The sequence below is a fragment of the Telmatherina bonti genome (genome assembly GCF_933228915.1).
Source record: "Telmatherina bonti genome assembly, chromosome: 13".
In the NCBI taxonomy this organism is placed as follows: Eukaryota; Metazoa; Chordata; class Actinopteri; order Atheriniformes; family Telmatherinidae; genus Telmatherina; species Telmatherina bonti.
In genome coordinates this window covers 27600895-27627596 of record NC_136611.1, presented here as the reverse complement: position 1 = coordinate 27627596, position 26702 = coordinate 27600895, and the positions used below count along the sequence as shown (strand labels likewise).

General features: G+C 38.7%; 2 protein-coding genes across 2 annotated transcripts; one reads left to right on the top strand and one right to left on the bottom strand.

Moving 5' to 3' along the window:
- Window positions 1-7360: 7360 nt before the first annotated feature.
- On the bottom strand, window positions 7361-15812 carry anapc7 (anaphase promoting complex subunit 7). Its single transcript, XM_079251784.1, has 11 exons — window positions 15624-15812; window positions 14522-14708; window positions 13520-13639; window positions 12648-12759; window positions 10990-11143; window positions 10751-10893; window positions 9500-9617; window positions 9129-9325; window positions 8818-9042; window positions 8587-8737; window positions 7361-8476 (listed from the first exon to the last, which is right to left on the bottom strand). Exons 1-11 carry the CDS (start codon window positions 15722-15724, stop codon window positions 8287-8289), a joined length of 1698 nt encoding a protein of 565 aa, XP_079107910.1. The 5' UTR covers window positions 15725-15812; the 3' UTR covers window positions 7361-8286.
- A 2256-nt stretch (window positions 15813-18068) lies between these two features.
- ube2g1b (ubiquitin-conjugating enzyme E2G 1b) lies at window positions 18069-22629 on the top strand. Its single transcript, XM_079251780.1, has 6 exons — window positions 18069-18220; window positions 19893-19995; window positions 20099-20196; window positions 20328-20506; window positions 20613-20720; window positions 20806-22629. Exons 1-5 carry the CDS (start codon window positions 18178-18180, stop codon window positions 20697-20699), a joined length of 510 nt encoding a protein of 169 aa, XP_079107906.1. The 5' UTR covers window positions 18069-18177; the 3' UTR covers window positions 20700-20720; window positions 20806-22629.
- The last annotated feature ends 4073 nt before the right edge of the window (window positions 22630-26702 follow it).

The following is a 26702-nucleotide window of genomic DNA, read 5'->3' as shown; positions in this document are numbered from 1 at the left end:
AATCCCCTTTCTTCTTCATCCTGATGCTCAGTTTGAACTTCAGAAAGTCATCCTGACCATGTCTATATGAATACACATCAAACTGGTGTTGTGATTGGCTGTGTGTTAACAAGCAGTTGAAGATGTGTACCTAATAAAGTGGCAAGGAAGTGGATTTATACGAGTGTATCTATCAGGGGTTGGCAACTCCTCAAGGGTCGCAGTCCTCCAAGTGTTCAGACTTTCCCAGCTCCAACACACCTGATGCACATCAGACTTAATTAGCAGACTGGGACAGAGCTTGACATTTAACTCTGCTACCCATTGATTTTAGTCAGATGTGTTGACTTAAACTGTTCTTTATTAGATATTAAGCACAAGTTTATCGTTTGTCTCGTTAAATGAGAAAGTACTTAGGAATAACAGGCCCGGCTTCAGCGGAATGGACACAAGGGGGCGTGTTATACACTGTGGGGCAGGTCCATTACTATATTAACAATAATAATAATAATAATAATAATAACTTGTATTGATCTGATTTATTTTCAAGAAACAATAGTAGGCTACCATCACACACTGCATAATAATAGGCATAATCTGAGAAAGTTGGTGCACTGTTTTCAAACGTTAAATGCATGTCACTGGTGCACTTTACTATTAGCATGTCTGCTAAAACCCTTTGCTTTATCTGTAGCATGCTTCCAGTTAGTAAAGCCAGAAGTAGTAAATACAGTATCACTTCCTCCATACTGTCTGCACGGATAGCAAAAATCAGAATCTGATTGAATGGAATACTCGAGCCAGTCTCTTCCACCGTACCAAGATGCTAAAAATGAGCGATTACAGTCATTTTTGTGCAGCTTTCTTTTTTTGAGCGTTGGTTGGACTGGCGCCTTCTTACCAAGGTCGTCCGGCTGAATGACGATGTCAGCGATGTGCCTGGGCTCTCTGTTGGTGGTAAGTTCTGTGGAGTATCCTGCCGTCTCTGTGTTGTCCAACCAACTGGTTGGTCAAGCACAGAGCTTGAAGTTCCAAATCCACCTGACTCGTTTCCTTGTATCCACTTTCTGATGTCCATTTTATTTGAAAGCACACGGATCTAAACCAAAAGACTGAAAAAAATAAGCTAGCTTCTGAACCAACTTCAACAGGTTCTGTGACGCAAATCTCTGTAGATGGCCTGCACCAACCAATCAGTGAAACTATTTGTGTGGTTTGAAATTTTAGCTCTACATTTGTACATATTTAATTATATTTCTTTAGTTACGCATGATCATGGAAAAATATTCCTAGAGGCAAAAACATGCATTGTAAATTTGAAGTTGCCAATCCACCAAACATGAAGATTTCTGTAAATACATGTCAGAGGGGATCATTCAGTCTCCTACGTTTGTCATGGCATAGAACAATCACCTCACCATCACCATTGCCTCTGAGCTATTGGTTTATTTTCTTCATTAAAAATGGAGGCAACACATTTACTGGCGTCTGTTTGGTTTCTCGTAGAGGGAAAGGCATTGTAACTTCGTGGTCATTTTGTTACCAAAGCTACAAAAATTATTTGAGCATTTTTGTGAATAAAATAAATTATTACCTCCATTGACCATTAGTCTCATTCTGTACTTTGACAATGTCTACATGTGCTTCATTCGATGATAAAAATTAAATGTGTCTGCAATAGGCTATGTCATGGATAGAAAATCCCATTTAATGCACAGATTTGTGTTGGCTATCTTGACAACAATTCTAGCACTTGTGTTGCAGGAAAGTTAACATGGCATACTATATGGGATACTATATGTACTGGTCCAGAGTCTAGGTTGAAGGAGAGTACTGAAACAAATATAAGGGAGAGGTATGCAAAAAAATCAAAAATGCCTTATCAGATCAACACAGAAAAATGGGAAACGCATACGTATATAAAAAATCAGAAATTCCATTTCAAATCGTTTGGGGTGAAAGGTTTATCTATTTTAAGCCATATTTCTTTTATTGGCTCTGGTGATTGCCTCTCAGGAGACCATTATTGTAGCTAGGCATGAAAACGGCCTTTTAAGTTTGAAACAAATCGCAAGGTGTTGACAGAATCACGGTCTTTAAGCAGGTTTGTTTTGTCCTTTTAAAACTAAACGAAAAAGCCTTCCAGTTTCAAACAAAGAGTCCTGAACGATATGCTTCGCCATTTTGGACTTGCCAACACTGACAGAGGCTGTCCAGTAAAAAATAAAATCTTGAAAGGTAAACCAAGTAGCAGGCCGCTGATCCTCTACGGACGCAATGCTTCCATCTGCTGGTTATTTTCGTAAAGACAGCTTCACCACAGCTCATCAGGAAAAATTATCTGAGTAATAGATTCATATTGACCTTTTAGAAATATATATATATATATATATATATATATATATAGCTGTGATGATTTCATGTATTTTTTCAGGAATAAAATTGACACTATTAGAGATCAAATTCACAATACTCTTCCTTCTACCTATAATGTTGAGCCTGTTGTGGTCTCCGAAGCATCCTTAGAACCAGGATCTGACTTGTGTCTAAATAGTTTCTGTCCTGTCCAACCCTCTGAATTAACTAAAATAATAGCTTCATCTAAACCATCCACCTGTATCTTAGACCCTCTCCCAACGAGCCTCTTTAAGGACATTTTCCCTTTAATTAATACATCACTACTAAGTCTTATCAATATGTCTTTAGTGACAGGATATGTACCACAATCATTTAAAACTGCTGTAATCAAGCCTTTACTTAAAAAGCAATCTCTGGATCCAGAGGTGATAGCAAATTATAGACCTATATCCAAAATTCTGGAGAAAATAGTTTCCGCTCAGCTACATGCCCACCTGAGCAGAAATAATTTATGCGAGGAGTTTCAGTCAGGATTTAGAGCTCATTATAGTACTGAGACAGCATTGGTGAAAGTTACTAATGACATTCTTATGGCCTCAGACAAAGGACTTGTGTCCGTACTTATCTTGCTTGATCTTAGTGCTGCATTTGATACAGTCGATCATAACATTCTGTTACAAAGACTAGAACAGGTGATTGGAATTACAGGTACAGCATTAAGCTGGTTTAAATCATATTTATCTGATAGACTTCAGTTCGTTCATGTAAATGACAAGTCCTCCTCCCAAACTACAGTAAGTCATGGAGTTCCTCAAGGTTCTGTACTTGGACCAATACTCTTCACGCTATATATGCTCCCTTTAGGCAAAATTATCAGACAGCATGGAATAAACTTTCATTGTTATGCAGATGATACTCAACTATACTTATGCTTTAAACCAGATGAAACAAATCAGCCCAATAGGCTACAAAATTGTCTCATAGACATAAAGACTTGGATGTCTAGAAATTTTCTCCTCTTAAACTCAGATAAGACTGAAGTAATTCTCGTTGGATCTGAAAAACTCAGAGCTAAATTTTCCGGTTTTGTAATGAACCTGGATGGCATTACTTTAGCTTCCAGTGCTACAGTGAGAAACCTTGGAGTAATATTTGACCCTGACCTGTCCTTTGGTCCACATATTAAGCAGGTTACTAAAACAGCCTTCTTTCATTTACGTAATATAGCCAAAATTAGGGACATTCTGTCTCAGAGTGATGCAGAAAAACTGGTTCACGCTTTTGTTACTTCGAGACTAGATTACTGTAACTCTCTATTACTGGGCGGTCCTAAATATGCCCTGAAAACCCTTCAGCTGATCCAGAATTCTGCAGCCAGAGTCCTGACCAGAACCAGCAGGAGAGATCATATTTCTCCAGTTTTAGCCTCTCTTCATTGGCTGCCTGTTGAATCTAGAATAGAATTTAAAATCCTTCTCCTTACATATAAAGCCCTCCACAACCAGGCACCACTATATATCAAAGACCTCATTGTTCCTTATATACCAAGCAGAGTACTTCGTTCGCAGACTGCAGGCTTACTTGTGGTTCCTAGAGTCTCAAAGAGCCGAGCAGGAGGCAGAGCCTTTGGTTATCAGGCCCCTCTCTTATGGAATAAGCTCCCAGTTAGTGTTAGGGAAGCAGACACCCTCCCCACCTTTAAGACTAGGCTGAAGACTTATCTTTTTGATAAGTCCTATAGCTAGGGATGGTTAGCATCCCTTAGTTATGCTGCTATAGGTTTAGACTGCTGAGGGACATTTCCTGATACACTGAGCTTCTTTCTTTTTCTCTTTATCTCTTTCTTTTACCCCCCCCCCATAACAGTGTTGCATCATTAACATGTATGTCTCCTGTCTCAGCAGGTCTCCCTGGCCGGGAGTAGCAGTTCCTGTTGTCTGTTGTCTTTCTGTCCTCTTCCCCCCACACAGCAGAGGCAGATGGCTGCCTGTCCTGAGCCGGGTTCTGCCGGAGGTTTCCTTCCTGTTAAAAGGGAGTTTTTTCCTTCCCACTGTTGCCAGTGTGCTTGCTCAGGATGGGAGATTGAGTTGGACTCAACTCAATCTGTTGGTTTCCTTATATAGGCTATTATGAATTGGCCTTCATTATGTTTTCCCCTCTGTCTGTAAAGCGTCTTGAGATGGCATTGCCGTGATTTGACGCTATATAAATAAAGTTGAATTGAATTGAATTGAATATATATATATATATATATATATGTTTTTTTTTTTTGTTGTTTTTTTTTTAATGTGAATCTCCATTTAATTATAAAAACTACAAATGAAATGCAACCCACCCTTAATTATTATAATAGCAAACTAATAAAACCTACAGGTGACAGCCAACATCTGATGGTGAGGCAGCCTATAGATCCCACAATTTTCAAGGAAAAGGTTTAACCCATAGTCATCAACTAATGGATGCGAGTCACCAAGAATGTTTTGAATTCATGTCTTTTTATAGGTTAAGGTGCTCTGACCATAGACATACATAAGATGCATATATATGTCTATGGCAGAGCCGTTTCTTGCTTTTAGCGAACTAGGCGAATGCCTAGGGCCCCAAAGCCACCAGAGGGCCCCAAAGCTGCCTCTTCAGCTTCTTCTGAGGAGAATTGATATGTCCGTTTTTATCTGTAGCTATCTTGTGTATTTATGACTCCCCTCATAGGCTTAAAAATAAACATTGGCCTGAATAAAATAAACTGCATTAGTGAGCAGTGGCTGGTCTTTTCTTGTATGGCATGAGGTCTTTGCATACAGGTTGGAAGTTGGATTGGGTGGTAGAGCTGCTTGCCTTGCTACCTGGTTGGCAGTTCATATCCAGCTCCCTACAATGTCAAATCACGAGTTATGATTTTTGCAAGTTTTAGTGTTTTATATGAGTCTCTTTTTTTTTCCCTTTCTGTTTTTGTTCACATTCCATTGTTAACTTTTGATTTGTACAATTTTAATAGTATACTTCATTTTCAGAACTGTATCTCTATACTGATAAAATAATAAATGTAAAAAAGAAAGAGTCAACCATAGTCAAGAGAAAGGTCCCGTATTTTGTTCAGCCTAAGGCTGCAATAACCGAATTGAAAGCAGATTGTGTGGAATTACATTTCAGAAGTAAGGTTGAGTAATAATTTGTTATTGGACCAGATAAAAATAGACAAATCCAAATGCATCAATAAACAATAAACATGTTAGTATCAAATTCATACATTTTATATTATAGCTTCCTTATGTCTTTGGTAAATAGGGTTATAAAAAATGTTTTAGAATAAAGCACATCATATTAAATGTTTGACAGTGACCTGTATCATAACAATATCTCTGCCCTTTGTAACAAACCAGTGTGGGAAATCAGGTAGAAATTTGTGAATTTATTGTAATGGTTGGGCCTAAAAAAATATTTTAGCATAAAGCAGGGCTGTGACGATATACTTTTGTCCCAATTCGATTCCGATTTTTTTGGGTGCCGATTCAATTTAAATTGCGATTCTCACAATTCTTTGATATTGATGATTTTTTTAGATTAAACACAAAATAAATAGATGAAACTTTTTTTTTCTTTAACTCTTCATTTTTTTTCATTTCAATTAAGAAAAAACAACACAGTAGCCATATCATCATTCTGTTGCTAGAAAGCCAAAAAAGACAAGTTAAAAGATCAATAAAAACAATAAAATGGCAAAAATTTTGTAATGGATTATTTTTATTTATTTGAAAAGAATTGATTGTTTTAAACAAAAAAAATCAATTTTAAAATTGTGAAGCAAAAAAAATTCCGATTTTTGATTTTTCGATTTGATTTTCCCACCCCTAGCATAAAGCATGTCATTTTAAATGTTTTACTAAACATTTTTTTAAATACTTAATATTTTCTATTTATTGATACATAGACTATTCTTTCATTGTGTTATAGTGTTTTATTGAACAGTTTAACTAGCTGAGTGGCTCAATTTAAAGATCTTTACTTTTACCTGCAGCCTGTTTTGCTCAAGAAGTATAATAGATGTTGACATCTTAGTATACCCTTAGTATATCTAAAGGGTTAGGAATCTCTTCATCACAGTTAGACAAACTAGAGGCTCCCACAAAGCTAGAAACGGCTCTGGTCTATGGCTCTGAGCGCCTTCTTGACGCGCGTTTTAAAGACATTTTTGGCGCAACAATACTCACACTGGCTTTCGCAGTGTGAGTATTGTAGACACACCCTCCCCAATTGGCTTCCATGTGTCGTACCCTCCGTGCTGGCATACGTTAGGTGGCCTGGTGTGTGTGATTGCAGGAAATCTGCAGATCTAGCGGGGGCCCAGCCAGCATCTCACAAGACAATGCCTGCTGTGGGCCCTGGACGGGGCCATTTCAGTTATTATCTTTATTAGTTTTAGCCCACTTATTTTTTATGGAACATTTAAAGTCATTTTACTTCACTTAATCTGGCTTTTTGAAAACAAAAAAAAAAACTGTTTTCACTTTGTTTCATAATAAATTTTGAATAGAAACTGGCCTACTTCTGTCCTGCTTGGCAACAGTGTGCTCTCACCGGGTCATTTGTTTAATCCTGGCTGTACCACCAGTACATACATATAATTTGAGTAATGTTGTCTAGTATGCAAGTGAATTGAATTTCATAAAAATTTTGCACCACCTGAATAACTTTGTTTCGTAGATGTTTTGATGGGAGCCAGCGCCCTGTAGTGACAAGCTGCTGTTGGCTGATTCTTTTTCAAAGTAGTGTAGATGTAGTGATGCTCTTAATACGAATCCCTCTCCTGTTACATGTCGTGACAGCCGTGTGGCCGTTGCCAGACACACACACTTGAACTAGAGATAAAAATCCAGTACAGCTAAAAGACTAAAAACATGGACAAGAACATTTAAACCACTGTAAAGCTGTAAAAGGCTCCTGTTCAACCTTTAGTTGTGTCCTCAAGTTTTACTTTAAACACCAACTGGACAACCAGATGCATGTCTGGTTAACATCCTAATTTTATTAGACACGTTTTTCAAATATGTACAAAATACTAAACATTTGACTTGAGACAGTGAAGTAAACTTTACAACTCAATCAGTTCATCGTTGCATTTTCTTTTATATTTGAACACATGAAGTAAGCATGTGTATTACATGACACACGACAGAGCTGGAGATGATGCACGTTAAGCTGCTCTAATTCTGAACACTTGCACTTGTTCAGACATCCATTTTGCTCATCTCAAAGTTCTGGCATATTCACAATTTGTAATCTGGTACTGATGAAATGTTCTAGTAGCAAACCAAACTGGTACCTTCAGATATTTCTGGCCTGTAACTGGCTATTGTTTCACATCAGAAGGTCAAAGTTCTGCTGCTTTGGAGCTTATTGATAGTACAGACCCCATTAAATGTTAAGTTTATTTAACTAGTCTAGAAATACAAGAACCATATGATAAAAGATGCAACTTTTCACGGAAATATCTCACGATAAAAAGAAAAATGTCTTTACTGTCTCAAGGGGTTCAGCGTCTGTTGGTTTTATACGACTGCTGGAATTTGTACAAGTAAACTGACCTCCGATAACCTCACAATGAAGCTGATGACGTTGGCAGAATGACTGACAAAGGCGTCAGGTTTTTGGCTTGACTTCCGCTTTAAGCTGCATTTCCGAAAAAAAAGCGCTGGCGTCTCTGCAGCTGCACCACTAAGTCCAGCATCAGTTCATCCCCTGGTGCATTTCCGTTTACGTGAATGTCACGTTTACAGGTGTGAAGTCTTACACTTTGTAACGTCACATAAGAGTTATCCTCATCAACGTGTGAGGATTAAGGAGCAGTCCGACCCTCAGGGGCCACCTTGTTCTGTCTGACTACCAGGACAGCTGAAAGCTTCAGGTGGTCTGGACGGTGGCACTGACTGAGCGCTCCTCGGTGGCCCTGGGTCACTGCATCCCAAACCACTGTTCTTGATCGGCCCACTGAGCCGCTTCGCTGTCGCTGCCCTCCAGATCTCCATCCTCTCCGCTGCCTTCCATGTCATCGCCATCCAGCTCCACGGTGGCATCTGTGGGGCTCTCCTCCTTCTCCATCTTCTGCATGCCCTCTAAAGACTTCTGGTCATTAGGATCCAGGCTGAGGGAAGAGAATGTTTAAGAAATTATACAAGTAATTCTGAATAATGTTCCAATATGGATTTATAGCAACATCTCGAAGCATCTACTTCAAGCTGAATTTATATTTACCTTAATGCTATACTGTACTGGTCCATGGCTTCCTGGTAATCGTTGACAGCAACCAGAAAATCTCCCAGCATTCTGTGCAGGACACAGTCGCTTTGATTGGCCAGAGCATTACGCAGGAGAGCGATCCCCTCTTCGTATTTCTGTTCCCGATCTTCAAGAACGAAAACATAATTCATTCCAGTTTGCATCTGTGTGTGGACATTAAACGTTTGAGCTGTTAGGTGTACGTACTGAGCAGTTCTGCCTTTTTGACCACAGCTTTGGTGTAGTCGGGTCTCTGGGCCAGCGCTTTGTCCAGCAGGGTTTTTGCTTTTTCCTGAGTCACAGGGTCTTCCAGGCACACCGTAGCCAGGATGGTCAGAGTCTGTGCATTGGCCCCAAGAGTCTTATAGATGTTGTTTGCCATCCCCATAGCTTCTCGAATCCCATTGGATGCCAGGTAACAATCAATCAGGCCTGAAGATGAAGTTAATTCACATTTGCATTATTTAAATCTGAACAAAAACTGAGACCATTAAAAAGATATCTGAAAGGAAACATACCTTCATAGCAGTCCAGTCGGCAAGGAGCCAAACGCATGGCCTCTCTGAAATGGATGATGGCCTCCTGGACTCGGCCCATGTTTCTCAGTGCTGCCCCCTTCAAGAGGAGGGCCTGGACACTGTTACTGTTCAGCTGGATGGCCTTAGCTCCCAGGTAGAGGGCTCTGGAGTAACGCTTGCTGTAAAAGCTGTGACAGCTGAACAAAACATACAGATTCAATGACTTATACAACAAAGACAATAACATAGTCACAGAGTTGATTTTGTTTTGAGCAGAAAAATAAATATTAATAAACGGTTTTCAGCATTCACTTAAAAAATCCACTTGGTTCAAGCAAAGGCTGACTGAGGCTATTTATTTGGAGACTTACCCAGAAATCACCCAGGGTTCAGCATGCTGGTCAGATATATTAAATAAACGACCTCCCAAGACTTCAACATCCTCCAGGTGTCCTTCACGGGCCATCAGGTAGCCATAAACATCCATTCCTCCAAGTGCAAAAAGCAAAACTCAGTTTTTTCTAAACACCAACAATTATTAGCCATTTCTCCAAGTATTTTCAGGGGTGGCTCACAACACAGACAATAACTGTCGAGCCACAATAATAGGACTATTAATAAAAGAATGAAAAGAGTAGGATCATGTATGATTCAGTCCTCAAGGCAGATGCAAAAGTTCAGCCAGGACACTTAGGTTGAGAAAGAAAGATGCATCCCTGTCATCAATTCTGGTCAAAACCTTACTGACTTATCCAGTATAATGCACTAAAGTGTGTCTTGGTTTTGTTAATCTGAGCATCTTAATGCCAACTTTGCTACACATATTGTGTTACCCCTCTCTGAGCTGCCACCTTATCGTGGTGGAGGTGTTTGTGTGTCCTAAAGATCCTAGTGACTATGTTTTTCTTATACTCCTGGTAAGGTCACCCATGGCAAACAGGTGTCTAGGGGACTAACCTGGCTAAGTGCAGCTTAAAGACTCCTATGATGACAACAAACTCTGGCAGAAAGGTTTCAATGCCTGGATGCGGGTCACAGGGGTCCCCTTCTGAAGCCAGGCCTGGGGGTGGGGCAAGAGAGCTCTTAATTTACCAGTCAATCTATGTTCCTGCCCTCACCTATGGTCTCGAGCTTAGGATAGTGACCAAAAAAATCAGATCACGAATACAGACGACTGAAATGAGTGTTCTTCATAGGGTGGCCCGGTTCTCCCTTAGAGACAAGGTGAGAAGCTCTGTCATCCAGGAGGGGCTCAGACTAGAGCTGCTGCTTCTCTCCATTAAGACGGTCAGCATGGCCCCTGGACGCCTCCCTGGTGAAGGTGTTCCGGGAACATCCCTTCAAGAGGAAACCCCGGGGAAGACCCAGGATACGATGGAGGGATCATATCTCGTGACTGGCCTGGGAAATGTGGCTGAGGAGAGGGAAGTCTGGGCTTCCCTGCTCCCCCTGCGATCCAACCCCGGAAAAATGGCAGGAAAAAAAAATGGATGGATGGATAAAGAGCTTTCATCACATGTTCTGGTCTGCTGCCAGAGATACGGACCCAAACTTTCCCCACATGTCTCAAAGTAAAATGAAGCCTCCACATGAACAAAATTTCATCATAAACTGTGACTCACCTTTGATGAGGTACGGGTCCAACATCTGAGCTTGTTCAAATTTAAGAATAGCATTTTTGGTGTCTCCCGCCCTGAAATAGACATCAGCCAGGCTCACCAGGAGGTCCACGTTGTCACGCAGAAGAGATTTCTTCTCCAAGGAGCTGAAACAATTTTATTGACTTAGTTTCCCACAAAAAAGAGGAATGTAAAATGGGCACATATTCAGTACTTATTTAAATTATTGGTACTCTGCTCACCAAATGGTGTTGATAGCTCTTTGATTGTCTCCTGTGTGAATGAAGGCATATGCTTTGATCCAAACAGAGAGCCAGTCTAAGTTGGGGATGCTCTGGATCACATCCATTGTCATGGAGGCCACTTCAGCCCCTTTAACTGACAGTGACAGAAGACCTGGAAGAAGAAAACAAAATCAGAAAAAAGTGATGGAAAAATCTTGTAATTATGATATTGTGAGCCTCTGTAGAGGACTGATGGTTAAAATGGCTTGATTAGAAGACTGTCTCCTGTTTAGAAGTGTCTCTGGAATGAGAACAACTGCAAAGGACATTACAACCCCCTGCAGGATCATAACCTCACTCTGGGGGTCCTACACCAAGAACTGAGATAACAGTGTTCCCAGGTGGGGTTGAGGGAAGGAAAGTATAAAAGGGTGCCATTCTTAGCTGAATGTTAGTTCACCTTGTCCACTGGCTGGGACCACTTGGTCTGCTGGCTTGTTTAACTCCTTTGCAGTAAGTAAAACTTTTGTACCTGCTCATTGATCTGAGTGTCTGTCGTCCATCGAGAGATTTTTTTTCTCCAACGGAAAGAAAAACTTTTTCCCCCTGTTTATCAACAACTAAACAGAACATTTACATGCTGTGGTAAGTAAGTATCAAACGTTTATTTTAGGGGTGGGACTTTAACACGTTAATTACAGGAACATTAATGCATTTAAATAAAACACATTTAATCACGGAACTTTTGTCAGAGCACAATTTTCTGATACGCCAATTACACTGATCCACGCTGAACCTCTGCTACTTATCTTAGCGACATTGGCGCTATATTTAGTGACGTTTTCGTACCTTCAGGGAGTCTATTTAAAGACAAAGCGAGGATCAACTAGTCTAGCGTCTTTTTCTGGTGGTATGGGGGACTCTTGGTGAGTAGGAATAAAAGAATGTGTAGTTTTCTCTTCTCCGTTAGCAAGCCAGACCACGGCCACTTCAGGATAGACTTTAGGATGTCCACTGTACAGTTCAAAGATCTGCTTTAGCAGCTAGCTGCTTGCTTTAAGAAGCAGGGAAGGAATAATGAAGACGCTCAGCCATGTTGATATAAAGTTAGAATGAAATAGCAGCAAAAGTGACATCTGCATAGCTCACAACCGGTGATCTACCAGTTAACGTTTCTTCTCTGATTGGCCAATTGATAACATGACATCAATTTGTTGGAGGAAAATATTTTTAAAAAAAACCAAAACAAAAAAACCTTAGTTTGAAAAAGGAAAACTTGCTAAAATCACTGGGCGAAATTCCATCACTGATGTGACCATTCACAATGATTTGACATTGACTCAAAAAATATTACCATGTGAAATATTAGGATGAAATATTCGCAGTAGACGTGTGAAGGCCTTAAGACTGAGTAAAATTATTCAAAAGAAATAAAAGTGGAAAGCTGCAATGTTTATTGGTAAAAAAAGTGGATGCTGGACATACGCTCTTACAATGCTCCTTCTGTAACAGTATGTACATACCATTAGCTGAGCGGGGTGCTCACTGGGGTCCCAGCTCAACAGGCAGTGTGTTGTTGGGTTAAATTTATGAGCTGCATGGTCTCGCATAGTAAGCATGTGTTTGTCTGGATGTTAAATGTTATGTAGTGGTTTACTGTCTGTGGGTCTGCATACCAATTATTGCATCCAAGGCGAGGGGACACTGTCTAAGCACCTCTTTGTAGCTCGTCACAGCAGAGCGCTCTTGACCAGCTTTCCTGTACAGGTTAGCCAACATCATGTTGATCTGAAGGAAAAATGAGCATCAAATTTAAAATAAACATCCGAGAAGGAAAATCATTTTTGCTTTTTAAATATTTAACTTTAATACTTTAATACACTTATTTGCAAAGACAAATCACAGAATCGATCAAATGGGAACCAGAAGTATGCTTCCTCCATCTTGTGTTGGGCTCTTCATTCTTACCGCTAATTGTCCTAAGGAATACGGCTTTGGCCCATTTTAAGTGAATCTATTGTTGATTTATACTTTGTCCTTTCAACCACTTTTTTTTAATTTTTTATTAAACATTAAGGTTCTCTGCTATCCTTCCAGTTTTTAGTCATTTTTGCATCCCCTTAGAAGTTTTCTGTGCTTGATGCCGATGATAACCTTCCTTAAACAGACATCTTTTTCACGACTACAGGATTTACATGGTTGTTTAAGAAATGATAAACTACTCAATGTTTTGGTTGGAATTTAATAACTTGTTACCAGCTGAAAGATAATCCCCGATGCAGTAATTATCTAATAGGAGGTTTGTACCATTTGCTTGGTAAAAATCCAGTTATTTCATCTTTTTTTGGCCAGGCAATGTATTTTTAATAAATTTACTGCTGGAACAGCTTTTTCTACATCAATATACAGAAGAACATGCAGACATGGTTATACAGCACTATTATGACAGTTTTTTTTTTGTTTGAAATACAAACAAATCAAAATAAACAAAAAGTTACACAAAGCAAGACGGAACGATTGATTAAGAGGAGTAAAAGTAACAACCCACCTTTGGAGTCCTCTGTCTGGATGGGATTCCATCAAGCACAGCAATGGCATCTTTATCCAGTTTCAAAATGGTGTAGCATTCAGCTATTTTGTACTTTACCTCTATCTCTGACGGCAAACTCTGAAAGAAAATATACTGAGTAAATGTTCAAGTTTCTTTCTTGTCTGCGATGCAAACTTTTCATATGAAAATGCAATACATAAAAAAAAAGTTGTCAAGAGAATTCAAGACTTCAATAATGTCTTGATGTACGATGGAGCATAAAAGTTTTCTTGTTTTGAACAGTGTGCTTTTCACAGTATACATACAGCTGTGTGACAAGATTTTATTGTTCTGTCAAGTTTATTTGACAGTAGAGGTGTCAGGGCTAGTGCAAATACAACACAAATATTTACCAAAAGAGAGTGTTTAATGGTGTATTGACAGCAGATGTTTGACTCATTGGATTGTGATACTGATATATATTAACATTGTTGCTTTTGTGAGTGTGTGCAGCCTGTACAACAAGAGTCTCCAACTCCAGCCCTTGTGAGCTACCATCCTGCAGGTTTTACTGTTTCCCCACTGAGACAAACCTGAACCAAATCCATGCCTCATTAACAGGCAGGTGTAGAAGATGAAAAGAAGTTGTTGGAGAACCTTTTCATTTGAATCAAATGTGTTGTACCAGGGAAACACTAAAATCTGCAGGATGGTAGCCCTCAAGGACTGGAGTTGGAGACCCCTGCTGTAAGGGCCGCATCTTCTAACGCTGAAGAAAAAGCATACGAACAAATCAAAAAGCATTGTTTAGCAAGGTTGGTAATAATGTTGTTTTCATTTTAAAAAATATTATCATTAAACAGTGTTATTGTGAATTTTATCATCCAAAACACTCATATAATAAAAGTTTGATATAATGACAGCCATTACAGCTTGATGAAAACATGTTTAACATGCATAAAATTTTCATGCATTTTGTGTTATGATCTGAATATCTAACAAGAAAACACATGCACACACCTGTGCCTGCATGTTGGATGCAGTTCCACCAGCTGAACTGCGAACTTTAGAGGTTTTGCTGAGCACCTTCTTCTGCTGCAGTGCCATACTGTATTTACAGGCAGCATTACGGTATTCCTTATCATGGAAAATGGCATCAGCATGGTAAACCAGCAGCTGATACTTCTGGGCTGGGGAGAACAGCTCTCTTCAATCAGAAACAAAAAAAATAAACCCACAATCAATAAAAAGAGAGTGCATGTAATAAACACTTAAAAAATTTAATTGTTGTTTCATTAACAGATTATTGTGTAAAAACTAGGGGTGGGAAAATTGAACAAAAAAATAAAATTAAAAAAATCGAGAATCAGGATTTTTTTACAATTTCAAAATTGATTTTTTAAAAAAATAAATAAATAAAAATAATCTATCATAAAATTTTTGTCATTCTTCTTGATTGTATTGATCTTTTTACTTGTTTTCTTGGGCATTATAGCAGTAAAATGATGGTCTGGCTACTGGGTTGTTTTTTCCCTCATTGAAATAAAGAAAAATGAATAAGTTTAATTAATTTATTTTGTCTTAAATTCACAAGAACTAGCAATTTCGAAGAATTGTGAGAATCGCAATTTAAATCTAATTGGCACCCAAAAAAAATCGGCCTGATGAAAAACAATACAGTATCAGGCGACATGCCAGTGACAACACTGAATTGTGTGACAAACAGGATTCCCGTTTATGACAACATTTCTGTTACTAAACTATAATTTAAGGTAATCAAACCTGAAATAGGAATGACTAAAAATGTAATCAGGCAAATTGTCCTGGTTTTATTACCCTTGTCTAGCTTATGGTGGTAGTTATGTGCACGGCTCTTGTCACGGCTATGCCTTGGGTAAGAAAACTCTGTTTACTCCCTGTCATTTACTTATTTTCACCTCCTTTTTCCTAAATAAAAGATACATTTCGGATAAGCAGCTAAACAAAAATATGTATAAACGTCAACATTTTAATGCTAACAGATGTTGGCATGTTAGAAGTGGACTAATATTACGAGGGAATAACATTTAACACGGACATGGAAACAAACATTTGGAAATAGACGGTCCCCGATATTACTTACGGATTGTTATTACTCATCGTTAGCAACAAACTGCTCAATATCCGAACATTGGAGTGGAGGCCAGCTGCTGCCATATCCCGCACATGATCAATTACGTTCATTTTGAATTATTCTGATGGCTTGCGATAGATTTATAGATTTTTAGATAAAGTTTCAGCTAGGAAACAGCTAACAGCAGCTAGCGTCTGATGTATTAAATATGGCGCCGAATGGGCTTCCTTCCGTATACTGCTGCCTTTCCGTACACTTCCAAAGCTCGGTTTTTATAACATCTGCAGAAATTATCGATATCTTAGTTGAGTTTTCAGCTGTGGAATGTACATTTTAAAACATGTTGGCTTCATTTTTTTTAGTATTTATATGTTTAAGGAAAAGGATAAACTGCTGAGTGTATTTTCTTTAATTTGTCAAATCAGTAAGGTTAGGGCTCAAGATTCATATTTACGATAGCCATAAATGCACCACATGGTTTTGTTTTAGGACTGCGTTCCTAAGAAATGAAATATTTATTATAGGCAGGAATAAAAGCTTTCTAGAGTTACATTTACATTTACTTTGATTAACATACAATTAAATTATGCTGTTTCTTTTCTTTAGACTACGATTTGCTGTCTTATAACACAAATGTATCATATTAATAGATGTAAGCAAAATAACAACTTAGGAACATATTATCCACAGCACTAATTGGAGGGCCCTATTAGTTCCAGAGAGAGACTTTTCAATTTTACGTTTTTAAAATAATCTAAACACCTATCAAAATATTTAAATAAAAAAATTGTCAAATGTTATGTTTTGGTCAAATTTGACGGTTTAAATCAAAAGTATTCTCACATTAACTCGACTTTTATATGATTTCCGACATGATGAACACAAATATTTCATGTTTTGTCTGTTGAACTTAAATTTCTTTGTCAATGTACATGTAGTTTTACATTAAATTCCTGTAACATGATACACACATTATAAGATAATTTGCTGAATTAAAAGGTATCAAAATGAATGCATTAAATGCAGTGAAGTTTTTTTTCCCCACTTTTTTATTCTCCCATCACATCTCACCAACCGAAAAAGATGTTTTGCCATCCAAGTGATCAAATTATGCCCAGTTTTAGATGTTATTTTGTCCCATTCTTCCTGCAAAGAGGTCTTAAGTAGTGTAACAAAGAGGATACTTGCTCAGTTACACAACTTAAGATCCACTTTAAATTCTCCAAACACTGCCTGATCCAGACTGCAGGATTTGTTGCTGATAACAGCCATTATTATTTTAGCCAAACATGATCTGCTGAATATGGCATCCATTTCTTCCAAAGAAAGATCTGGGATATTAAGTCATTTCACCACAATAAATATTTTGTCTATATGATTGTTGATCCATGTTATCTCAGAGTCCACTGAAGGGAAAAAAAAAAAAAAGACTTGACAAGTGTAAGGCAAGACTCTTTTTTTGCACAGTGTAGTCTTAGGATTTGTGAGTGTAACATAATATGGTAGTGCTTGAGAAAGGTTTCACATATTAATCCCATGCACATTGGCCATATTGGGCATTGATGACTGAAGATTGTTTTCAATGCAGACTTCTCTATAGGTCAAGATAATGTTGGTCCATATTAGGCTTCTGTCCTTTATGCACTAAAATTCTGCTTTTACAGTGAATGGTTATTACAATGACTTTTATTAGCCCCCCCCCCCCCCCCCCCCCCCCCCTTTTTTTTTTTTTTTTTTAAATGTGTTTAAGGCCTGGTCTATGGTCTGCAAAAAAATTTGAAATTTTCTCCTAGTCCAAATCTTGATCTTATTTGGCTTTATGGCTTAGTATTCAGTACAGTTTACAGCCAAAATGAATGACATATAAAACAACCAGTCAGCTTTGTACACAAAGCATTAAAATGACAGAATTTGTTTATTGATATTGTCTCAGGCGTAGGCAACTAGAGCAGTGTATGACATACGAGTGAGCATGGCTGGATTATCCAATGGGCATTATGGGCACAGGCTTTTATGGGCACCTTCTCAGGGCCCATGAAGGGCCCACGTAGGGCATACACCAGCAGTTTCGACATGAAACAAAATGTACATAAAAGCCAGATAGTTACACCACAGTGTCTAGTGTATTGCTATTGGTACCACTGGCTGAGAGATACTAGAAATGTCATTTTACAATTCAGAATTTTTGCAATGTTATTATGTGGAGCGGGGCCCCTGAAACACTCTGGGCCCAGGGGCCTGTGCACTTTTATTCTGGCCCTGTGAGTGAGAAAACATACAGGTTAAGTCTGTATCAGACTGCAGAGGGCTTTCCAGGTTGGGGCCATAGACTGTGTCTATGGTTGGGGCTTGTTGATTTGTCCATCACGTTGAAGCCACACATAAAAGCGCGATCAGGAGCAGGTGCGCATGCGCACGGCTAAGCCCAGCAGCTGTACCTTCTTGTGTCAAAACACAGAGGGAAGCCAGCAGAAGGACCTCATTTCTGTCCCAGCTTTAGCGCTGTTTTTTCATAAACTGTTTGTCTACACAGTGTTTTCCACCTCAGTTACGTCCGCGTACCATGACCGAACAATCAGCATTACTTCTTCGTAAACAACTGGCAGGTAATTTGATCACAACGATATAAGACGATATAACAGCTAGCATTCGAGTAGCTAGCGTTAGCTTGTTTTAAGCTACGCAAAGCTATGTTTACGCGATAGGAGCAAGCTCTGAACGCTAACCCAGCGGCATAATGAGTGCATTTCTATGCCACGTAGACTGCTCTGAGTACTGCTGGGAATAAAACATGTCTTTGTAGATATGTTAAACTAAATAACACATCTAAGCCGACATAGAATATCAGCGCTAACCTTGTTAGCCTGCTAGCGAGTTCGGCATTAGTTATCAGACAGAACAAAGGAATAATCAAGCCAGATATTCATTTCCCCTCGTAACTTTAACAAGGTTAATGATAGATGCAAACACATCAAACCTGTCATAGATACACGTATTTTATATCAATTGCAACATGAAAACAATTACAAGCTCATTGTGTAGCTAAGTAAGATAATATTACATCTCGGATGTCAGATGTGGTTCAGTGATACTGTCAGTGATTTTTATTGTCAATATGAACTTTGCTATTCAGTCTCCCTGTGATGTATCGCTTCTTCCATCGGGTTATTCTGACACCAATATTATTTCTGTTGTTGGCAAGTATGTGTTGTATTTAACCTGGAGTACAAGTATCTTGACACGGAGATAGCGATATTCGTGTTGGTCTGCTGGTGTACATGTTTACATTGCAATACACACACGGCTAATCAATAATTTGAGTTTATTGAAAACCTTTTTTTAGGACATCGATGTCATGTGTTATTGAATTTTAGAGTTACGAATTAAATGCTTATTGATTTTGTTAAAAGCAAAGACAAATAAGGTCTGTAAATTTAATATAATCAAGACAATTTTAAAGTTTTCTCAGCCATGTTCAGAACATCAGCATTGCAGAAATAGTGTAATATTAAAGCTGCATTGCATGGCTGCTTGCCATTACCACAGAAAACCTAGATCACAAATAATGTGAGGATTGAGGATCAAAAAAGAAGAAATTAACACGTAAAATAATAATCTACTAACCAATAAAATACAGATTCTGAGACAGCTTCAATACAAAATACAAACCATGTCATCATCAAGCCAAGTTAGCAAACAGAAAACTTGACTGATTTAACTATTTATATTGTAGGATTGATTTCAGCACATTGGTTGGCTTAAATACATGTGGTGTTGCACTTATAAAAGAAAAAAACCTACATGGTGCAAGTCAGAGTGCAACACGTGGGCCAGTGAACTGAAACAAGAGCTCAGCAGAATCAGTCATCACAGTTCACGCTTTGCAGCATGAGCCTTTTTAAAAGCACTTACAACTGATTTAGTTATGGTCTTTTTCACCTTATACCAACTTAACTGTAGATTGTGTATCAATACCAGCTGTGGAAAAATATGTGGATTACTTTGTATCTCTTTAGACTTAGGAGATGTGCATCAATGAGTCCAGCACATTTATAACTCTCTAAAAATGTTAACGAACTGCATTACCTGCATCATTTTTAACTTTTATTTCAGGTGTTTTTAGTTTATGGTGGGGTTTTTTTTTTTGTTGTTGTTTTTAGTTTTCACATGAATAACTCAAGTGCAGTCTGTGGCATATTATTCTTTTTATGGTAAATTACATTTCTTTTGTTTTGTTTCCAGTTTTTTGTATCTAAAATGTTTTTGGCCTTCTTCCAGAGCTCAACAAGAACCCTGTGGAGGGCTTTTCAGCTGGACTAATAGATGACGATGACATCTATAAGTGGGAAGTTGTGATTATTGGTCCACAAGATACTCTTTTGTAAGTGAGAGAATGTTATGAGGATGGCATTTATTCAAGTATTCAAAAGCTTTTTTTTTTTTTTTTTTTAGTATATCTTAATCTTTCTTTGTTTTTATTGCAGTGAAGGAGGGTTTTTCAAAGCATACCTAACCTTTCCCTATGACTATCCACTACGTCCACCAAAGATGAAGTTCATCACAGAGATCTGGCATCCAAATGGTAAACATCAGCTTCAGACTCCTAAATATGTGCTTCCTAAAAATCCCAATCACTATTCTTGGTGTGCAGATGTAAAAATGCTGTCCTGGCTTTATGTTGTTGATAAATTCTCCTTCACTTCCTCTTCACAGTTGCAAAAAATGGAGATGTTTGCATCTCAATTCTGCACGAGCCAGGAGAAGATAAGTTTGGCTATGAGAAGCCTGAGGAGCGCTGGCTTCCGATCCACACTGTAGAGACAATAATGATTAGTGTTATATCCATGCTGGCAGACCCAAACAGCGATTCACCAGCAAATGTGGATGCTGCAGTGAGTTGTGCAAACTTTACATAATCATTTTTCAGATTTGTAGTCCTTACAGTTCAGCTAAATGGAAGGTATGTCCCTAAATCAACCTGATGTTTCCCCCCCACAGAAAGAGTGGAGGGAGGACCCGAATGGGGAATTCAAAAGGAAGGTGGCTCGGTGTGTAAGAAAAAGTCAAGAGATGGCATTTGATTAGGAGTCTGCTGTAAATTCCAGGGTAAGTCACTTAACCATTTGACTGAGACTTGCATATCAATGTTGGGTTCTGCAAGTCATAATAACTTCAGCTTTCTGTTGTCCAGTTTGGGGAAATGCCTTCAGAGACAAAACTTCAGCAAAAGGCTTTTGCACCCCTTGTTTTGCCAGTCAAAGGAATTGGTTGGCTTCAGCCACGTTTCTGTGAACGGTCTGCCAGATGAGCCAATTTGAGAACCCTACCAGCGAAATTAACCTGTTTCCTACCTGGAATTGTATATTTAATTTTATTTATTTTGAAAAATTAATGATGTAAGATATGTCACTACTGTAAATTAACTTGCTTTTTTATCTGCTGCTGAACAGTTTCTACTTTATACCAGGTTTCTTATGCAATTTAGTGGTCAAGATTGTGTAAAACAAAACCCTGTTCTCATAGGTCTTTACTTGTCCTCCCTGCTGCATACTAACCCCATTGTCACCCCCAAAAATCTGTCAGTAGGTGTGTGATTTTTTTTTTTTTTCTTCCTCCCTGTCTCCCAACAGTCATTGAATCACTGTTGCCTTTTGTTGGCTTCACCTCCTCACCGTTTGCTTATTGTTTATATGAACGAGGTGAGATCTTTTAGAGCAACTTACAGTTTCATGTTCTTTTTTCTGAAAGATGACCTTGCGGTTGCATTTTCTTCTGATGCCAGTATGCGTCTAAGGTGTTTAAAGCCATGACTATCACAAAAGTGCATGATTCCCTCTGTATTGTTGATGTAATTGGAACAAGTTGTCTAATGTCTTGACTCTCTTAGACGTAGTTAATGGTGTCAGAAGGTTTGTGCCGACAAGGTCTCAGTTAGTCTGTAAGATCAATTTCTAGCATTCTTGGTCTTTCCCTTTGACATGTGGCCCTTCTAGCTTAATAAGGCAGTCTTTGAATAATCACTTAGTGTATGTTGTCATTAATCACAGACAACCAAATCTTTTCTCTGAAACCCCACACACGCAGGTGGACTGGCTAACTTAGCACCTGAGCTTACCTCAATTTAAATGGACAAAAAAATTTGACCAGTTTATGGTTGAGTTATTTATCTGTTGAGGGGATGTTATGGCCTCCATAGTAGAGTTAGGCTTGTGCTTCTTACTTTTGGCTTTTGATCTCTGTGTGTGTGGGTGTGGGTGGGTGTGGGTGTGGAGAAAAAAAAACTCGGTCCCTTGTGGGTTGTAGACTCTTGAGGGTCGATTATTGAATGATGCTCTTTATTTCTATCAACATCTTGCTTTCTGTTTGGTGCATCCTTGGAAAATATTTATGGTTTTTATTAAATCAGAAAATCTCTGTTTGAGATCCTTGATGGAGACTTGAAGTGAGCTAAGCACCTAGTAGTTTTCTTGTGGGAAGTAAACCATCCTGGTTGCAGTTTGGAAACCATTGGCCTGTTTTCACTTTTTATTGGTGTTGCTAACTATGAAGCCATGATTACATCTATGTAGACTTTTACAATGTTATACACAGTCGAACTTGTGACTGACACTGAAAATAGCTTACCATCTTTTGGCGCATGCAATCAGGTTTGAAGGAGTAAGGTATGTTTAAATATAAAACAATTGTTAGGATATTCTGAGTGAATGTGACATGTACAGTTAGTAGATCTGTGTAGACTTGATTACAAAACCTGCTGTCGACATGATCTTTTTAAGTCAGAATTTCTTACCTACCATGACCTCCTCTGACCGGTGTTCACTGTATTTGCACAGATTTGGTGCGTTTGAAATCTCATTAAGCAATACGCTCTGAAAATGGTGTGTCCAGGTAATCCACCAATGCCATTATTTGTTTGTAGGTTGTTTTTTTTTTTTTGGGGTTTTTTTGTTTTTGTTTCATTTTGTGTCAATGCAATGTATATTGGACATGAGGCTCAATAAAGCGTGTAAACAGAGTGGTACATCATTTTATTTTTACAGATTAAAACGGGCAGAAAACTTAAGTTTTTCAGAGTATTTCTCTGTGATTGGAGGTGAGTGGAAGTGTGGAGTTGCAAGTTTGGGTTTCTTTCACGCTAATGGGCTCTACTAGCTGCAATGCTCACTGGACTGGTGCTGGTACCAGCAACAGGAAATATGAAAATATAAATTTGAGCTTAATTTATTGAGGAACTGAAAAAGGAGACTATTTAAAGTCAAAGTGGTTACAACTTTTACAGGTTAATATCAACATAAAGTAAAAATGTATATTTGGTTGAATATTATACCCCTTTAATAACACTGATGTATTATACAAAGCTGGATTAGTCACCTTTACAGGAATGTGCAACTTGTTGAGACTAGGCATTTGTGCATTGAGCAACATGGCTAAATGTGGGGGTTGTGCTCTCAAATAATAGGCTCAACTCCACCAACACTATTCTCCTTTAAGTTATTAAATAGATTAAATAATTGAAAAGCCAAAAATGTCCTTTTTTATTTGCTTAAAGATGATAAATGTGTGGGTGCCCTGCGATGGACTGGCGACCTGTCCAAGGTGTACCCTGCCTCTCGCCCAAAGACTGCTGGGATAGGCTCTGGCTCCCCCACAACCCTTGGTGGGATTAAACGGTTTGAATAATGAATGAATTTGTGTGTCTACTCAAATTGAGATGAGAAAATGGGGAGTTAAACTCTAAACGCCAAAGTAGCAAGACTGCACCAACAAATGTAAGTGAATGAAAACAGGCCACATCTCCAGAGAAAATCAAAACCTGTTATTGCTTCACACCAGGAGTTGACAGACCTGCAGCTTTGATTCTTCTAACACACTGAGGGTTTCTTTTGGAGGCCTGTCTTCATAGTTTATGAGAAAAAATTGAAAGAGGCCTGAGCTGGTGAGGATGTGCTCTGCTTATTGTCACTGATGCAGAGCAGATTACAGAGAAAACAGCTCAAATACTTTTTCCCCGTTGACGTACTTCCTCAGCTATTTGCTGATTCTTGTTCAAGATGCAAAATAGATGAGAAAATTTAGTCTCATGATAAACTGTGGTTAATATTCAACATTTGTCTCATTCACCATTTGACTTCATCTCTAACCAAGATCTTGTCTTGTGGAAACCAATCTGCATGTCAGGATAGCATCTATTCTGAGTTGAGAGCTAAACTGAGCATCCATCTGGACTTCTGGGTTGTGCAAACTGTTGAAAAAAACATTTTGCAATGATACAATCCTGACTCCAAACCTTTGTCTACTGTGTAAAATGTAAATAAAAAACAGTGACATGCAAATATTATCAAACCAATATTTTATTCATAGTTAAACACAGAAAAACATATTGTGGAAGTTTTACTATTTTGCTGTTTTCTGGTGCATAATTGCTCATGTTTTCCTTTAACGAAAAGCTTTTATTCCTCTAGTCTTGATGGGGCCAAAGAGCATGGGTTTGTATTAAAGTGTTTTTTACTGTATGTCATTGTTTGTTTGAACTTAGTATTATTGTGCCACTAATTCCCCCTGGAGGCCCATACAACCCTGAGCTAATTTGGTAAGCAGGACCAAGTGTGGGTGTCCCTGCAGTATTTAAGTGGAGCTACAGGTATTGGAAGGAGAAACAGTGCTGAAGAAGGCACCACTGACTCATCGGAAGCGAAGGCAGGATCAGGAGCCTGAAGTGCAGCGGTCGTCTTGGGATCCACTGGTTAAACTACTCAGCCTTGGGTCTAGCTATGGGCAGCTTTTTGGAGTTTTTGAGACTTCTTCCCAGTTGTTTCAAGAAAGGTTTTGTAGCTTCAAATCCCCAGACAAACCACACCAGTGACATCTAGAGATCAGCTGCAGCAGAGTAAGCTTACATTTTTAAATATAAGAATAAAATGTTGTCCTGTCATACATTTAGGTCCTGGCGGACTAAACAGCTATGTTTGCCAGAAACTACTTAAACATAACAGTTTTATATTATGCAAGCAACCAAATAATCCTCACAAAATTGTTGCAGGCAGACAATTATCAAATCCCATATAAAAAAAACCACCTTCCTGGTGTGTGACACCAACTCAAAATGTTCCCATATTGGAACTGTTTCATTTGCATTCTTTTATTATGGTTCTCTCCTAGTTACTGGACTCTCAAATTGAATGAAATGCTACCATTGATTTAAAACTGTAATCTAACTTTCTATGGGATGCGTGAGGCCTCCAATGTCTTTGGTCACATCATCACAGACATTTAACTGAAGCCTCAACACAGTGATTCACACCAATTTGCTTCAACAATATGAAACCAGCTTTGGGGTCGGTGTAAAATGTCCTATCTCTACCTGGGCTACAGGAATCTCCACGCTGGCTCAGGAAAAGCGTGAGCAGACTAAAAAATTCATGGACCCAGAGCAGAAAGCCAGCTGTGGGAGCAGGTGGGAGGGATTGAGGACTCCCTCCTTGGAATAGTGGACTGCTGTCCATTCTCTCTTCTGCAGGTGGGCTGAAACTGTGGTGCTACAGGAAGCAAGAAGTGAGACAGAAGAATCATTCAATGTGCCCACCTCAACCAGCAGTTGGTTGAGGACATAAAGGACATTTTGAAAGGGACTGGAATAATAATAAATTGATTTTACTCCTTAATCTTTCGTGTGGCTTTAACTCTTCACAGCCTGCCTTTTAGGAGGATCATTGTGGCTCAGAGGCCTGTCCGTTTGTTGTTGTTTTTAAATAAAACTTTATTTTACTTTTAAATCCCTCAGCCACTGACGTACATCATCCTCTTGCCATCAGAGACAGGGGTTTTAACTAAGCTCTGATAAGCTGAATTTTCTTCTATGTGAAGACCTCTTTCCTTTAATTCTCCATCTTATTTCGTCCTTAAAGGAACAAGAGAAAAAAAAACACTCTTAAAAGATGTAATTTGCCTGACTTTATGGGCATTGCCATTGTACTAACAATGAAAAACAACCTTAAAAACCTTCTTAGTTGTACATCTATAGTTTGATTCTGATCCTGTTACATTTGGATGTTTAACATCGGATGCATAGTCACAAAATGGTAAACTTGGTTAACACAATTTTGCTGTTAGTTCATTCATTTTCTTAACCGCTTAGTCCAGTTAATGGGTCGCAAGGAAGCTGGAACCCATCCCAGCAATCACTGGGCAAAAACTAGGGTGTCTCCAGACAAATGTTAGTTTTCTGTCATGTGTGCGGTTCTGCTATGGTGTAGGAAGAATGTTGTAATTATACAATTTGACCACTAGGGGGAAAAGGGTCCACATGTGGAGCAACACTCTTACTTCATCCAGAAATATGAACTGCACAACAGCACCAGGGTGTGCTTGTTGACAAATGGCAGCGGTGTAAACTCACACAAAACCCTATTATAAGATAAAACTGCTTTTCTGAACATATACAATCATTTGTGTTGCAAATAAAAAACATTTTGTTGACTCATTTTACACTGATGCCAGAATACTGTAGCCAACAACAAATACTGAAGCTTTTGTTTCTGGCTGTTATTTTATCTATCTATCTATCTATCTATCTATCTATCTATCTATCTATCTATCTATCTATCTATCTATCTATCTATCTATCTATCTATCTATCTATCTATTCATTCATTCATTTGCTAAACCGCTTAATCCGATGCAGGGTTGCAGGGAAGCTGGAGTCTATCCCAGCTGTCTTTGGGCGAAGGCAGGGTACACCCTGGACATCTCGCCAGTCCATCGCAGGGCCACACAGAGACGACAACCACCTACACTCACACTCACTCCTATGGGCAATTTAGAGTAACCAATGAACCTAACATGCATGTCTTTGGATGGTGGGAGGAAGCCGGAGTACCCGGAGAGAACCCACGCAAACAAGGGGAGAACATGCAAACTCCACACAGGGATCGAACCAGACATTTTAATGCATCTGAACCTGGATGATAATTCAGCAGACATACTCAAAATAGATGGTGTACTGGCTGGTACTCCCTTAATGACTTGCTGTCAGTTTGTCATTCAAATATAGGAAAAAAACATGGGTGATACTTACATGTAGATCTATAA